We start from the raw sequence: 17,091 nt of genomic DNA on the forward strand, positions 1-17,091 counted from the left end.
GCACAGATCTTGGTGATGCTGTGCTCCTGAATGCAGTGAGCAGCACACACTGCACTCTCAGATCTCTGGGGCCAGTGCCTGTCTCTCAGAAGGCACAGGGAGGTCGCTCTCTACCCCTCCCAGGTCCCACCAGGAATCTCACAGCAGCACCAGCATCCCACAGTCCCACACAGGAACACCCAGCCAAGCTCCTAAGCCAGCAGGACAGGGAAGAGCACCACAGCTGAAATTAAGGGACATTGGACACATTCTGATCTTCCTGGCACTGCACAGACCAACAGAGGCTTAGCAAGAATTAAATATTAAAGCACTTGATCCGTGAGGCACGAATATTCCAAATGAAAGGAAAAGGGGGAAAGGAAGAAGGACTTGGCTTTACTCAGACACGTGAGTGAGTTCCTCTGTGGCTCCAGGAGCTCCTGCTGGGGCTGTTTGCACAGCTCAAGAGGCTCCTCCAGCACTGAGCAACAGCTCCAGGCTGCTGCTCCAGGCAGAGCTCACTGTGTAACAAACACTGGGATGTCTGTGCACAGGGGCAGGATTCAGTCAGGGCTACACCCAGAAATACACCCAGACACCAGGTCTGAGGGCTCTCTCTGACCAAAGGGCACTCATCCAAACCCTTCCTGTTTCAAGCATCCTGTTCCTACCAACCTCAACTGTTTGCTTTCATTTAGTTCTATTTACAGTGGGGTTTGAGTCCCTTTATGGAGCTAAACAGCACCCTTAAGGACAAAAAGAAATTATCCCTGTGTGCTAGCAATTACAAGCAAGACTAACTGGCTAAGAGAAGCAATTTAATGTCAATTCTCTAAGCAAGTTTAAAAAAAAATTAAGCTTTCTACCCTCTTCTCTTCCTTAAGAGTTTTTTTGTGTGACTGCAGTTTAGGTAACAAGTCTTTAAGAAGTACCTCTCCAAAACACTGTGTAAAATTAACTCAGGGGAAATGAGCCATGGATACATCAAATGATCTTAATATTTCAAATGTAATTGTCTCTCACAGCTACTTTATTTCCCTTCTATATAATCCAAATAGTAAATAATGTCTCTGCAGAGCAAGAAGTGCTTCAGATTTTTTAGAAAGTATATACTATACAATACTAAAATCATCTTTGGTCCCAAAAATAAGGAAATTACACATTTACATTTGCTTTTGTTTCACGAAGTGAATCAGACAGTGTTTATAAAATTACTGTTCTCTTTTGGATTCCACCCTGAGAGCTGTGGCTCAGGGCATGGTGTGAGTAATGAATACTGGCACTGCCAGCAGCAGGAATCTCACCCCCCCTGTGACTGCCCCACTCTGCTCCTGCCACTGCAGCTCCAGGGGCTGGGACCCCCCTGCACAGCCAAACCCCAGGGCCCCCTCTCCTAGGCCAGGAAAGGTGCAGGGTTTGCAAGGTACAAATTCATAAACCTAGAGAGGCACAGGAGCTCCCAGAGCCCTGCCCCAGCCTCAGTGAGCTCAGGGAGCACAGGAGAGACCTGGGAGTGCTCCTTCAGCCCTGGCCAGTGACAGACAACTCCTGACAACCCCCTGGTGACACCATCCTGTTCCCTGATTGCAGATGGCAGCTCCACTCTAACAGCATGGATCTTCTGGAGAACTCCATTTTGTATTTCAGTAGGTGGGTTTGGCTTGATTTTGGTATGGGATGTTTGGGTTTTTTTGGTGGTTTGGGGTTTTTTTGGGTTTTTTTTTTTTTTTGTTTGTTTGTTTTTTTGGGTTTTTTGTCTGTTTGTTTTGTTTTGTCTGGTTTGGGTTTGCTTGGGGTTTTTTACAATCTTTATCCAAACTGCTTTGATGGCAGTTTAAAATTCCTGACTGGGTATGCCTGTGCTACTTTTAAAAAGTCTTTTAATAATGGACATTGCAAACTCTGCCAGTCCTGGGCAGTGCTGGCAAGCAGCAGGGCTGCCACAGCAGTTCTGGCAATAACAAATTGTTATTTCTTACCACACTGGCCATGGAACTGCCACGTGCTGCTCAGGAAATGCACCCAGGTGAGACACAGAGGATTCCATTGCTCTGTGGAATGCCTGCTCTAACCCAGCACCCAGAGTTGGTTCCATCTTTTTAACTGGTGTTCCCTTTGGCATAGCATCCAGCAAAGCACAATAAAATGTTACTGCAGGAACTGGTAAACCATCAATCACTAAGAAAATGTAAATTTTCCTTAACCTCATCAGTAACTCTGAATTTTAATCTTCTCAGTCACTGAGGTGAAATGCACTATAGATGTCAAGACATTGAAAATGGAAAAGCATCACCTTTGTCACCTTTTCTTCACTCATCAAAATAATTCTCTGCTGCTCAATTTGAATATTGCAGCATCAGGTTCACACTTTCACTATCCCAGCCCCCTCCAGTATTATAAAAGCCCAGGCACTTCTCCTGATCTCCTGTTTGGTGTAACTTGGTTTTCATGTTAAATACCTCACCCACCACACTGCCCAATGTTCTTAAGGCTCCAGGTGCTGCACTCACCCTGAACAGTGCAGCTCCAGCAGGACACACAAAGCCAGTCACACATGGCAAACCATCACACTAATTGCACAGATTTTCATTTTCCTCACACCACAAAGGAGTTCAATTCTAGAGATCTCCTCCCACACACGCTGTCTTCACATAGGCACACAAATGCCAAATAATGCACTAAAGAGATGAAAACACCAAAGAAACAGGAAAATATCAAGAGACATCTTCCTAATAATATTGTGACATTATCTAGCCAATTACTGCTGAATTTGAGTTCTGACTAGAAAAAATGTAACTCATTCACTGGAAGTACAAGGAAAATTTTAAAAAAAACTTCATCTAAGTAGAACTATTTCTAAACAAATCAATACAATCATATTATTTTCCAATTAGCTAAATTCATTTTTCAAAGAATCCTAAGGGGAATAAATCTGCAGAAGCACCCAGTTAAAATAAAAATCAGGTTCACCTACTACCAATTAAGGTTTAATTTTAGAACAACCATCCTTCCAGAAAGAAATATTTACCTTACATGAATCACAACATTGCAACCTTAGGAACACTTTAAAAGCACATAAATTTTTGCTAGTTCTTGCTTACCCTGGGCTTAGAGGGAAAGCAAGTTCTAGCAAAAACTTCTAGAAATGCTGAACCTTAAAAAAAAAAAAGAAAAAAGGGGAAAAAAAAAAAAAGAAAGCCATGGCTGGAATGTAAGTCTGTAGGATGACAACCCCTTCGTTCTCCACTGTGCCCCTTAAGCCCTTTTCTGCACCCCATCTCCTAAACATACTTATTTTCCCACTTTGGAATGAAAACTGGAATGTGTCCCAACACGGTGCCTCCCCAGCGCCCAGCAGAACTCTGGCACGGCTCTGCAGCAGGCAGGCAGCTCTGCAGGGCTCAGGGGAGGAGGAGGACAGACAGACAGACAGACGGACAGACAGACAGAGTTTGGGACAGACAGGCCCCGCTGGCTGAGTTATTGCTGAGTGTCCCTGGCTCCTTGGCACGTCTGGGTGCTCCATCTCCTCCCGCAGCTGCAGGAACAGGGCATCTCCAGAGAGGGAAGGGAACTCTGTGCAGGTAATCCAAAGCAATGACATACTTCAGAGCAGACATATATTATATATTCTGGGAGCTATATAATATATGCCCATGTCTATGTGGAGGCCTTGAGGGGATCTTCCTTTTGAACCACCACCATTTTGTGCCTCCATGACAGCAGCTTCTGGCTCAACACATCTCTGCACACGTGCAGGGCTGGGCATCCTCGCCACCCTCGGATCCACCTTTTCCTCCTTAAATAAAGCCAAACCCTTATTCCACGAGGGAGCTGGGCGCTGCTTTCCCTTGCAGGGGCACCGGGGAGGCTCTCAGGCGTCCAGGCGCTGGATCTCGGGCCGCGGCACCACCTCGCGGGACTCGCTGCGGGCGCGCATGTAATCGCTGCTCTGGCGGCTCTGCTGCCGCCGGCTCAGCCGCCAGCGCTGCACGGCCACCGCCGCGTTCACCGCGAACACCGCCGTGGCCAGGAAGCCAAACACCTGCGGAGCAAGGAGCACGGAGCGCGGTGAAAACAACAGCGGCAGCAGCTGCACAGCAAAATCCTCACAACTCCGCCTCCCGCCTTATCTGCACTGACAAATCATCATCTGGGAAATGATGTTTTTTCTTCTCAATGAACTAGAGAATCTGCAAAAGTGGCTAAGAGCAATGATCCCAGAAAACAAGTTCTATGACTACCAACATGACAATTAAATCCTGCAGTGCAGCTCAGGGTGAAGAACCCCCTTGTAAAGAAACCAGCTCTTCATCCAAAAGCTCATTCATTCCTCAGACTGCACACAAAATGTGACAAGTCCAGAGCATCAGCCTCTATGCTTCTGCAGAACTCATGTGATTTTAAAAACCAGGATAAAAAGAAAATAAACAAGAAAATAATAAGAGGTCGCCAACTCACACACAAAAGTAATTTGTTTGAACTGACCATTGCAGATTTAAAACCCTGAAGTGCTACTACACTCACTCCAAAGAACAAAAAAATCATCTGTACTGAGCAAGAACTAAGCAAATTATGCATAAGCAGCTTCCATTTCTCACTTTTTGGCTCTATCGTTTCCATAGGCTTGCAACATAGAGCACCAAAGAGAAGGCACCAAAGAGAAAGGCAAGTTCAACTCTAAAGTGTTCTCTGCAAGTCTTTTTTCTGCTGTTCTTGCCTCACGCCTTCAGACTGAGCTCCAAGGATGTTACATTCTTAAAATAAGAACTATCTCACAGCAAATTGTGAAAGTAGAAGTAAATTGTGATGGCAAAGGCAACAGGTGTGTTCAATCAATGAGTAAAATTAATTTTAATACAAGGTAAGAGTCAGATAGAAACAAGTTTAAATTCTTACCACAGCAGCAATTTCTGCTCCAGTTTTATGGTTTAAAGCAGCCAGTACTACAGAGGCAATGAAAAAGAAGAAAGTGCTGAGTCCAGTGTTGACCAGATCCTAAAAAATAAATTCAGTAGCATTACTAAATGATGATTGTTTGCTTTATCAGAAGTGATGACACAGAAGGCTGGAACAACAAGTGCAGCAACCCTCTGCCAGTTCCTCTGGCCGCCCAGGTGTCCGGGAAGGCAGAGGCTGTCCCACAGGAGCAGCAGGAGTGGGAGCTGCAGTGCCAGGGCACCAGAGGACCCTGCAGCCCTGGCACATCCCCTCGGGGCTGGCAGTGGGCAGAGCTGGCAGCACAGGCTCACCCTGCTGCACCTGCCCAGCGGGGCTGAGCCAGCCTGGGATGTGCTCCTCACACCCCAGCACAGCCCCTGCCCTGCCCACACACCTGCCAGGAGCCTTCCCACCCCTCCTTGAGGCCTGCAGTGAACAAAACTGCATCTCCTGTGCCACTTCTGGGAGTAACAGCTGCCAGCAGGGGAAGAACAGAGATTTTTTACCTATTTATTGCATAAAACTGGTATTTCAAGCAGACATTTTAGAACATACACACTGCAACATGCTCAGGGAAAACTGCTTTGCTCCAAGCAATTCCTGTCACTGGTGTTCAGATGGTGATGCTCACCTCAAACAGGGTCATGAACATGTCACTGGAACCAAAGGAAGAATTCTGAATGCCAGGTATTTGCACAAGAATGATTGCATCAATACAAGACTAACTGATCAGACTCGAGGGAAAAAATACTCCAAGGTGTAAATAACAGAAGAAACAAAGTCTACATTCGTTCAGGACAAGGTGCTCAGTGTGTTAGCAGGACCCCTTCCACATCTGATGTGTATGGCCTCTGCACTATCTGCATGCTCCCACTAAACTGGGAACACCATTCCCAAACCACAAAGCTACCATGAATGAACAGGGGAGGTCAGGGTGGAGGGATCAAGAAAGGACAATTCAGCACAAACATCAAATCTGTGAGAAGTGAATACTACCATGGACAGAAGGGATTGACAGAAAACCCTCAATTCAAGGTTGCTGTGCTACTTATAGGCTTGAGGTAAAGAAAAAAAAACCAAAAAAAACCCACAAAACCCCAGTGAATGTGACAACTCCCATCATATAAAAGCAATCACAACAAGTAGAATTTAAGGACAATTTGTTCTACTTGACTCTCTTCTCCCACAAGCAAGGCAGGCTCACTTCCTGTTACAGCTCCTTCACTTTTTCCATTTTTTAAATAATTATTTTATTTTTTCCCAAAGTGCATCTTGTGAAGTGCAATGAGAAGTCAGGCTCAGAGGACTTAAGACATAACTCTAAAGTGACTCCTGTGGGTGTGAGTCCCCCAGCTGTGCTCCGTGACACAGCACAAGGGCTTTGGAGGCAACAGTGCTGTCCAGCCTGCCCCAAAACTTCTCCTGTCCCAGCCACAACCACAGAGTGCTGCAGACAGTAACTGCAGAAATGGAAGCTTCTGGCACTGTGCTACTCCCATAAAAATCTATTTTGAGGGTACTGACTCAGCAACAGCTGGTTATCAACACTGAGTGTCCAGACTGCACAAGGATCTCCATGGCCTGAGCCTCATCTCCAACAGGGACTTTGCCAAGGAACCAGAGAGGTTCCCATGGCTCATGGCCACACTCATATCCAGATGTCAGGACCCCAGTAAGACCCAAACTTTAATCAAATAGTAAAGAAACAAAAGCAAATTGTGGGTCTTACAAATTCCTACCATTTTTTCACCTGCCTGTGTACAGAGATTTTTTTTTTATCCCTGCTCAAGCTCACTGAGATAGATGCTACCTGAGACCTAGGACATCAAACAAATCCAAATTCTATTAACTAGCTATTGCAGTTTTAATTATATAACTTTCTCTTTGCAGAAATGAAATTTAAACTTTTATATAAATAGCAGAATTAGAAAACAAATGGCATGACACAGTTTCTCCAAGCGTGCCCCTCTGCAGCTCTGAGTTTGCACCTCCAGCTGTGCTCCTGCAGTTGCCAACACGAGATGTGGCTCTCACCTGCAGGAACCTTCTTCCCACTGGAGGGGAAATCTCACTGTGTCTGCAACAGACCCAGCTTCAGCACTCTTACCAAGTCCCTATGTAAATATATGTGTGTCACCAAGAATGGGGAAACTACAAACTGAGGAGAGGGCAGCCCCTGGATAATTAAAAAAACAGAAATGATTCAACTCAAGGGCAAGTTGTGTATTTTACTACCAGAGTACATCTGGTATCTACAGGAAGGACCTGCAGAACAGAGACAAATCCCAGAAGAAATAACTCAGAAGAACTTGGTAATTACTGTAGGCAGGCAGCTCAAAGAGGTGCTGCCATGACCAAAAATAGGGACAAAAATCACTTTTGCACTTCTTTGGACTTATGGACACGACAGGTGGTAATCTTACCTTTGCCAGGGACACTGGAATGCTGCACCCTGCTCCAGAACCCACAGTTTTAAAAGAATGTTGAAAAATTGGACAGGATACAGAGAAGAGCCTCAGAAGTTATTGAAAGGAGGAGAAAATTTCTCACAGTATGAATCAAAAGAACCTAAACTGCTTTGAATATTAAAAAGATTGAGCTGTGTACACTAAGACTCCAGTGTTTAAACAATTAAAAACACTGGTTGTTTTAAAAGCTTAACATCAGAAAGCCAACAAAACTGACAGCAAAACAAAACCAACAGCTGCCAAGTTAAGGCAGAAGTCATATTCAAAATGAAGCTAATTTGAATTGTAGGAGACCTAACCATCAGAACCAACAGCCAAAGATGTATTTAATATTCTACCCTTTCACTTCATATAATCCAGGTTATGCTTTTTCAGACAGACACACACACATTTTGTACTTCCTTAGTACCATACTTAAAGACCACATGGATGGCACATGATGGTCTGTGATTTCTGGGGTCAGGTGTACTCATTCATTAACCTGCTGACCTCTGAGGTTCAGAATCTGTCACCTTGGGGCCTTCCCAAAGGAGCACAGTGTAGAGGGCCAGGCCTGCCCACAGCAGGACACATTGATCACCCAGCTCCATGCTGCAAATGCACCTGAAGGTTTCTTTCAAGCTGCAAAATGTAAAATCCTGCTGAAATTAAACTGCTGATGCCTTTTCTAATGGACTTTGGTGTAAGTACAGCAGCAACTCGTCATCATCACTGGCATTTTATTCTAGTTTAATTTTTACAAAGAATATCAAATTCTACACAGAGAATTCAACAATTTAAATCTAAAGAAGTGATTCTATCTTGAAGCTCCAATTTATTCATCTTTGCAACTCCATTTCCCCCGTTTAGGGCAAATCTTTCTAATGCAATTAACAACTGATTCACATACATGTAATAAGGCTGGGTTTTGAAAAAGCTAAAATGAAAATGATTTTATACCCCCAGAGCAGACTTTGGAGCTTTAGGAGCAATGGCAGCAGTAACACTGTCACATACCCATGTAATGGTAACATCACAGATGCAAACAGCAATGGAGGTCCTTAATCCAAAATATGGGAGCTACTACTCAGAGCAGAAAGAAAAGCAAAAAAACCTCAATAGTTTTGGGTGAAGTAAGAGGAGAAATAAAAGAAAACAAACTACAGGAAGAAGCAGAGGACACTCCCTAAAATACTGCAAGTTTTTTCCACGTAAGAGAAAATGAATAATCGTGACAATAGGAAGAATAAACTAATTGAAAAAAGATGAGCTGCTTCAAATCTGTCCGTGATGGAGCTGAAGTTCTTGCTATTATATTTATAGGCAGAGTAAAACCACATCACAGAGGTAGAAGAATTTCTGCTGAAATTACAGCAACCTCATGAGACAGTATGCTGTGCCATAAAATACTGTGCAGAGCTACCATCCACAACAGAATCAAATCTTTGAGCTGAATCAAACCCACTGCAGGCTGCTGCTGCTTCCTCTCTCCTTTCCAAAATAATTCAAGTGAACAAATGGCTCCTGGTCACTTGCTAGTTTATTTGCAAGTGATTCTGTTCAGTCTCCAGTGGTCCTGTCAGTCCAACTGAGAGTATCCAAGGCCATGGATTTGCTCTCTGTCCCACTCAGGGGAGGACAAGGCAGAGGAGATGTTGTAACTCATGGATAAAGATGGGCTTATGCCAAGAAAAATATTTCATGCTACAAGAGGGCAATGCTTTTATTCTGCTGATTGTGCTGGGAAGGCAGGAAGCCCCATCCCGTGATTCTGTAACCATCCCACACTCTGGCTTTTGAGGGGCCAGGCAGGTACAGCTCCTGGACTAAAGAGGATGGAAAAGCTGAACTGGTGCTACCAATGAGAGCTCTGATAACAGATCTGGCAGCTGCCACCAGGTCCCTGCTGAGATCTCCCACACTGCTGCTGCTCAGCCCCTCAGGCTGGGACACCACCAGGGGCTGCCGCTGACACTCAGAGGCTCCAGCAGCACCCACACAGCTTTATCCACAGCTCCCCACAACCTCACCCAGCTCTTAGGAATCACTCAGTCACAATTCCTGCCCTGCCCTTCTATCCTGTACACAACCTGCACAAGTGCCCAGGTACTCTTTAGAAGGCAGCCAGTGCCATGCTGCAGCTGAAACCCCTGTAAACAGAGATACCACATTTAAACTGGTGCTTGCTCTTGTCATTTGCTTTCTGAAATCCAAAAGTTTACCTCTCGATGGGGATTAAAGTGGCTAAACTAATGTACTCTGGAAGCAAAGCCTGCACCTTTCAACAACCTGACTTTGCCACAAAAGGTGACAGAATTCAGTGTCAGAATCAGACACCTGATTTATCTTCCATAGAAGACAGTTCTCAAAGTAACATTTCCTTTTAGTTTTGTTTAGGTTTGCTGGTTTGTTTGTCAGGGAAAGGGAGGGAGAGTGTGGTTATTAATATTTTTTAATTATTGTTTTAATTTTTTTTTTACAATGATCTTAATTTTCCCTCCAACCAGTACATTATTTGCAAGGCTTGGGAACATTTTCCCTTCCTTCTATATGAAGCTGTCAAGTTGAAGGTTACAAACATACCAGTCAGTCCTCTAAACCAAGCACCTCTGGTCAAACTCCCAGAATTTTGTTCTGTTATTAAACACTGTTTTAGTATTTTGCACTACAATTAAAAATGGAAACATGGTTCATCAAGCAAAAATAAGTGCTAGGTAGAAAGAACCAAATTAACCCTATGAGCATTAATTGCCATCTCTTTTGTCCCTCATATATTTGGAGTTAGCTAGGTAAACACAAGATACACATAAGCACTGCTTCCCCAATAGCAGAGTCCATGAATATAAATGTCAGAAAGTTACTGACACAAAGCAATAGACCACATCTGCAACAAGTACCAAAATATATGATGTTTCTCGGATTTAAAACTCAAGACTGCATTTATTACAGAGTAACATTTACACCATGCACCAAACTAGAACAGTCCATGAAGAGCCGAGAGAAAATTAATTCCTACACTTGTTTTTAAACTCATAAAATGTTCATTTTTATCCTTAACAGGTACTGCTATCTTGAGAGCAGTAAGTATAAAGGTCAAGGATGACTGACTTAATTTTTCATTCAACAGCTAAGGAAAGCAAAATGGTTTTTTTCAAAACAGAAGGGGGGAAAATAAATTAAAAATATAGATAAAAATCAAGATTGTCCTGTGAAGGACTTTGAGCTATAGCTTTGTAATTCCACTGTGCAGAGGCAAGGCTGGCACAGGACAGTTTTGTCATTCAGTTTTGTCACATGAAATTCTCTGCCAAGTCCTTCAAGTGTCAGCTGCTTTGCTACACAGGTTTCACTGCTGCAAAAATAAAAACCAACCAGCTCTGCAGAGATGATGAAATCAGTGTTCAGGCAGCACAGAACTCCCCAGCTGCTCTGTGTGCTCTAACACACACACCTGGGTCCCTGTTTGCTCCCTGGTGCTTCCCTGGGACTGAGTCCAGTGGAACTCTGATTTTGTGCTGTGCTCAGTTCTGGGCCTCACTTCTGAGCTGAAAAACTGCAGTCAGGACTGGACTCCCAGAATACACTACCATAACTCCAGTGAGGGCTTCAAGAAAATCATTTAAAACAAAAAATCAATGGTCAAAATGTCTTGGAAGATTTTTTCCCTACACACTGACAAACAGGTCATTCTACTGGCTGATCATGCAGTGACTTACACTGGTACTCAGATAAACAGGTGTCCCTTGTCACACAAACTTCCATCCAAGGGACATGGCCAAATTCCAGTGTTCCCAGCTCCCTGGCACCACTGAGGTGTTTCCCTGAGCAGGAGAGAGGATCCCAGTCCCAGCCCAGCCCTGGGAGCAGATCCCAGGACAAGATCCCAGTCCCTTCCCAGGACTCCAGCACCTTTCCTGCTCCTGCAGGTTGCCAGCTCACACTCACCCTTTGGATACCAGACCCTCAGATCTCCCTGTACATCACATGAGATGCAAATCATGATTTTTAGAAAAAAGAAAAAGATAATTTAGGCAAAGACTAAACCATAGCAGAATTCATTAGCTCCCTCTGAGAGCAAAGATGCCCGAGCTCCTGGTGGAGCAGGGGCTGCTGTGCTCCCCATTCCCCTGGGCCACTCCTGTCTCCCTGCAGAATGGGCTCCCTTTGAGCTCTGAGGCATAAAGGAAATGGAAATTTCCACTGACAGGTTCCCCAGCTTTTGCATTTTTGCATATTATTGATAGTGCTGCACAACACAGACAAGGGACTGTTCTTTCATCTTGCTGGAGCAAACCAGCCTCTCTCCAACACACCCAGACAAGGCTCTTTTCTGCCCTCACCAGCTCCATGCTTCTTGCATGTTTACCTCAGGAAAATATGAAAATGACTGGCAAGTCTCTAATTAGTATCAAAACAAATATCTTTTCCCCAAATGGCTAAAAAGATACATTTTTTTTTAATTTAGCAGCTTTGCATATCTGTTAGATCCTAGTCCATACTCATCCACATTTCATTCCAGCCAGGGACAAGGGACATCTGCCAATATCCACAACACATTGGAAAGAATTCTAATTTTAATAAACTTTTAAAGGAAACAATCCTGTGTTGTACAATAGCAGTTGATGGCCAGGTACTTTCTAAAACATAGGATCATTTGAAAGCAAATGTTTTCAATGGTTCCTAGGAAGAAGTGGTCTTTTTAAAGAAAGATTTCTTCCTAAATTTAAGTCAGTTGAATTCCTTCAAGCACTGCAACAGCCTCTTCTTCTCACACAGCTTCTAAAAGCAATGCTTGAGACTTTCCATAAGGGAAATATGCATTATAAAGTCATATATATTTTTAAAAGCATGTATCTTGATGAATTTATACATAAGCAGGAGTGAGTTCCTCCTAAGGGAATGTGAAGGGCTGTTGTTCAGAAAGCAACTCCTGTAGTAACTCTGTCATATACAGAGGCTGCAAAAGTATAAAAATAACCATCAAAACACAGGGAAGTAATAAATATTGAAAGAGGCAAATAATGTATGAACATACATTTAAATTGTAAAAAATAAAATGCCAAAAAAAGCAAAAGGAAAAAAAAGTCAGCCAGAACCCTACATTCTTAAATTTCTTACTAACTTGGCCAAAGTAATGTCCCACAGGTGTTTTATGAGCAAGCTTTGATCTCACACTCTGTACTTGCAGGAGCAGAAACAGCTGTGGAATCCCAGAATGGTCCCAAACACTCTGAATACTGAAGGTAATCTCTCACTCCTGTCAGAGAACAGTCCCAACTGTTTGTTAAAATCAAATAATCATCAATAAAAATCAAATCCAATCAGACTGCTGAAATCTGTAAGAAACACCAGGAAGTAGGATGGCCTCACCAGTTCAACCAGCTCCCTGCTCACTTGTGGAGAGCTCTGGTACAAGGAGGGGAAAGCATTTCATCTCCAGGACCCAACTACCATACCAGAAGGAGCTTGGGAGATGATGGCAGATTCCTGCTGCCTCTGGATGTGGCCATGGGAGCCCTGCAGGGATTCCAGGGCCCTCTGCCTGATCCCCAACCTGCTCTCATTGCCCCAGTGCCACTGAGGCAGGGGCTGCAGAGCGTGAGCACTGCTCAAAAACTGAAATACCTTTAGAAAACAAACCAAAGCAATCCCAAAGCACAACTGATTGGATTTTTAACCCCACCCCCTTCCCCAAAATACCTCCTGACAGGTGCTATGCAGGCACAATTGCTGCCACCACAAAGGGATCATTTTTGGACAGTTCAGTCACACAACACCTGACCTATCTACCAAGCACTCCTAGAAGGAGCTCATCAACTAACTATGCAGCCCCAGGGTAGAAAGGATCACCTAATTCCACATTCCAGTCTCAATTTAACCAAGTCATTTAGGCTGAGAAACTAAGCAAACTGCTACATTAATAAATTATGTTTTTAATTTTTTTTTTAAGTCACACAGAAGCCTAAAAACCTCTGGGACTCTGACAGTACTTGCAAAATTACTGTTGTAACACAGAACACTGGCACAATTGGATCTGTACTGTCCAAAGAAGTTGGTATAAATATTGCCCTTGAAGCTGACAGATCTTTTGCTAGAGTGACTTAACATGTTGATTTTGTGACCTGTGTTCATGCAACCCAGTCTGAAAGTTTAACTCAGAATACAGCACAAAAATAGAGAAATGTACAAAAGGAATGTGCACCACCAGCAGTTCTCTTCCTAACACTCCTCATATCTGAGAACACGTTAAGCTTTGCCAGTCAATGTTTAATAGTTAGATGTGTAGGCAATACAAAACACCCAATTTTCACAGAAAGCACTTAATTTATACATTACTGCCCAATGATTGTATTAGTCTGTGTAAGAAAATATATGTAGCAAATTTGTCCTAATATAAAAAAACCCAGGTTAAGAGAGAACAACATGCTGCTGTAAATCAGCATGTGTCAAAGTTAAATAACTACAGGCTGCATTTCTATCCACTTCACCCACAAAGCCTAATTGCTGGCATTAGCAGGAAGTTTGTCCTCCCAAGACAATCTACCAGAACACGATTTTAGTTCTATTAGTGTAGTTTAATCTTGCCACATTTCACAGCTCATTCTGCTGTTAGCATTCAAAATAAATGTAAGTAAAATGTATACTTTACTCAGCATAAAGAACACTCATACACAATACTTAACAACAGGAGAAAGCAAAGCCCAAAGACCAAACTTAAACCAGATTTGCAGCTATTTTGAACACAGTGAGGATTCAAATGGACTTACAGTAAGATTCCAGTTGATCTGGGGTATTCTTGTGTGAAGGTTGAGACTGAACAAAAGCAGGAGAGCCCCGGTGACCACCAGAGCACTGCAGCTGACAAACTCAAAGAAATAAAGGCCCTCGCAGGGGGAGCATTCCATGATGGTCTCTATGCAGATGAACGCGGTCAGCGCCAAAAGCTGGGAAGAAAAACAAGTGGGGAAAAAAATTAAATAGATTTGCACATTTTGAAAGTAGCCACAAGTATTCCTGAAATTTCCATTGGGAACATGATCGGTTTACACTCAGGAATGTGTGATTTCAGTTTACAACAGGGCACTGTGTAGGGAGCAAAAACAAAAGCAAAGTAATGTATGATTTTCTGGATTTGCTCCTTTCAACAAAGAACACTTGAGCACATTTACAAGGACTCTAACATCAAAATGACCAGGGCACCCCAAAAAGCATGAAACCCTTGTAGGCCACTGGCTTAACATGCAAACAGCACCTCAAACATTTTATTACATTTTTTACTCATGATACACTATTCCAAAATTAGAAGATGGAATGCATTTGTCAACCTCAAGCACAACTACAGAGTATTAATGTTGAGTGATTGTGAAAGACATGTCAATAAAGATTATTACTTAAAATTCACTACCAATTGAGATCTAAATCAATTCAAAACAGAACAGATTCAGGATTTCTACCAGTCTCCAAAAATGCCTGCCTTTTTCACATTTGTCATCATCAGTATACTATATTTCATATAAAACATATTTTATCATCCCTTTATAGCACAATAAAACAAGCAGCTAAGAGATGAAGGAAAATCCCCTGGTGCTGCAATCACAAACATGGAACTGGGATAATGATAGGTCACTCTAAATTCAGAGGATGTACTGGAAGAGTCAACAAGTGATTTCAACAAGAGTCGAATTCACCATTTAGAATAAAACTCTAACACTCCTGTACTTGAAAATAAAGTCTGCCCAGTGGACAAAACTAAAATATATCCCCCCCAGAGGCCAGTACCAGCCAGCAGGGACAGCAGCCACCACCATGGGACACCACTGGCACACAGCTCTCACAGCACCACCATGGGACACGACTGGCACACAGCTCTCACAGCACCACCACCATGGGACATGACTGGCACACAGCCCTCACAGCACCACCATGGGACATGACTGGCACACAGCTCTCACAGCACCACCATGGGACATGACTGGCACACAGCCCTCACAGCACCACCATGGGACATGACTGGCACACAGCTCTCACAGCACCACCATGGGACACCACTGGCACACAGCTCTCACAGCACCATCACCATGGGACACCACTGGCACACAGCTCTCACACCACGCCTGAAGAATTGCATGGATGGTTTGGGGGCTTTTTGTTGTTTTGTTGGGGTTTCTGCATTTTCCAGGACAAGCAAGGAAGGCCTTAAGAATGTTTTGCTTTGGTTTTCAGGACAACCACCCCCACCCACCCACTGACATTTTTTAGAAAGAATTCTGTTCTTGCTGTGCCACAATATTCTATGGAGGCTGCAGTAAGCACTTCAATCTGAGGATGAGGAACTAAGGGAGATTCTTTCCTCAGAGCCAAATATTCAACAATCTGAATGTTTTGCACAAACATAAGTTTAGAAGATTGAGAGAAGCCAGAATAAAAACCAATTTCTGCTAAATCCTTCTTTGCCAATGTCAGTGTTTTGCAGATACACTTCCTTCAACACTCTTTATGCTTCATCCATTGGTTTGCTTTGCCTCCCACAACAAACTTGCAAAATGAATAAAGAGGATTTTGAAAGAAGTAACCAAGAAAGCATTTTTGCCACTAACGAGCAGTAATTCTAAGAAAAGGACAATACCCCTCATGCTCATTTGCCAGATACTTCAGACTACAGCAGAAAATGTAAATTTAAAACCAGATTAAAACTCAACCAAACTACTTTAATAAAAAACCTCACACTTGGTTGGAAAGCCTCTCACAGTTCACTTAGCACATGTTCATTAAAGACAGCAGATGCCACACTAATTTTTGTCAGCTAACAGAGCAGGCCAATTCACATCAAACAAATTCTCAATGGATACCCAGTGATTAAACACTTCAGATCTTATCTTTGACACTGAATAGCTTCAGAAAGAAAGATCATGTGTGAAATGGAATATTCATAATCAAAGCAGAATCAAACTATGATTTCAGCAATGACACACATACCAAAAAAATTACTGTCCAGACACAGCCTCATTTTTAAGTATTAGCATGTCATGAAGTTCATCTTCTCTGTGAACACAAGCCTCAAAACTGAAGATGACACTGAATGCAATTTTAAAAAAAGCTTTAAAAACCAATCTTTGCTCTTTCAAGAAGGATCAACATCACACATTAATGCTAAAATGTTAGCCAGCAAAATTTCTACTTCTAGATTCTCCAATATAATAAAGTTTCTATTTTTCTTGACACTATTTTTAATATATTATGACACTTGTAATCTTTTGTTTTCTTTTAAAAGGAATGGTTCTGCAATATTCTCTAGAAATACTGCAGTACAAGCCCCAAATATTAGCTTCATTTTCTCAAAACATGAACAACTCTGAATTGTGCCACCAACATTAGGCTGAAGGAGCCAAAATCTCTGGCACATAAAGTGCTGTACAGGGCACCAATTCTGGTTTTGCTGATAAACTTTTACACTGACTCTTCTCCACACCAGGCAGCATTGCTTCTTCAAGGCCAACACACCCTTCTTGGCTTGCAAAGCTCAAAAGAGACCAAAATGCTGCTTTCCTGCAAACAGCATTAGAAATGAATTATGTGCTGAAGAGGCACTTGGAGCAATGAACTCAAATAATCCTGTGTTATTTACATATTCCCAAGCCCAGAATTAATAAACTCCAGAGCAATTCTACATTTAGATTTCATTTTATCCCTTAAGAAACTATAAAATACATTTACCTGTGACACA

The 17,091-nt window shown here is 42.8% G+C and overlaps 1 protein-coding gene across 1 annotated transcript in view; it reads right to left on the reverse strand.

The window, feature by feature from the left end:
* Positions 1 to 3,245: 3,245 nt before the first annotated feature.
* CMTM4 (CKLF like MARVEL transmembrane domain containing 4) overlaps positions 3,246 to 17,091 on the reverse strand; it is a 30,106-nt gene continuing 16,260 nt past the window's right edge. Inside the window, exons 2-4 of the mRNA XM_066557631.1 lie at positions 14,135 to 14,311; positions 4,879 to 4,977; positions 3,246 to 4,024 (exon numbers count right to left, since the gene is read on the reverse strand). Of these exons, the coding sequence (XP_066413728.1) occupies positions 3,854 to 4,024; positions 4,879 to 4,977; positions 14,135 to 14,311 (447 nt within the window). The 3' untranslated portion in view covers positions 3,246 to 3,853. The remainder of the gene's footprint in view (positions 4,025 to 4,878; positions 4,978 to 14,134; positions 14,312 to 17,091) is intronic.

This window comes from Molothrus aeneus, chromosome 11 (assembly GCF_037042795.1).
Source record: "Molothrus aeneus isolate 106 chromosome 11, BPBGC_Maene_1.0, whole genome shotgun sequence".
NCBI lineage: Eukaryota > Metazoa > Chordata > Aves > Passeriformes > Icteridae > Molothrus > Molothrus aeneus.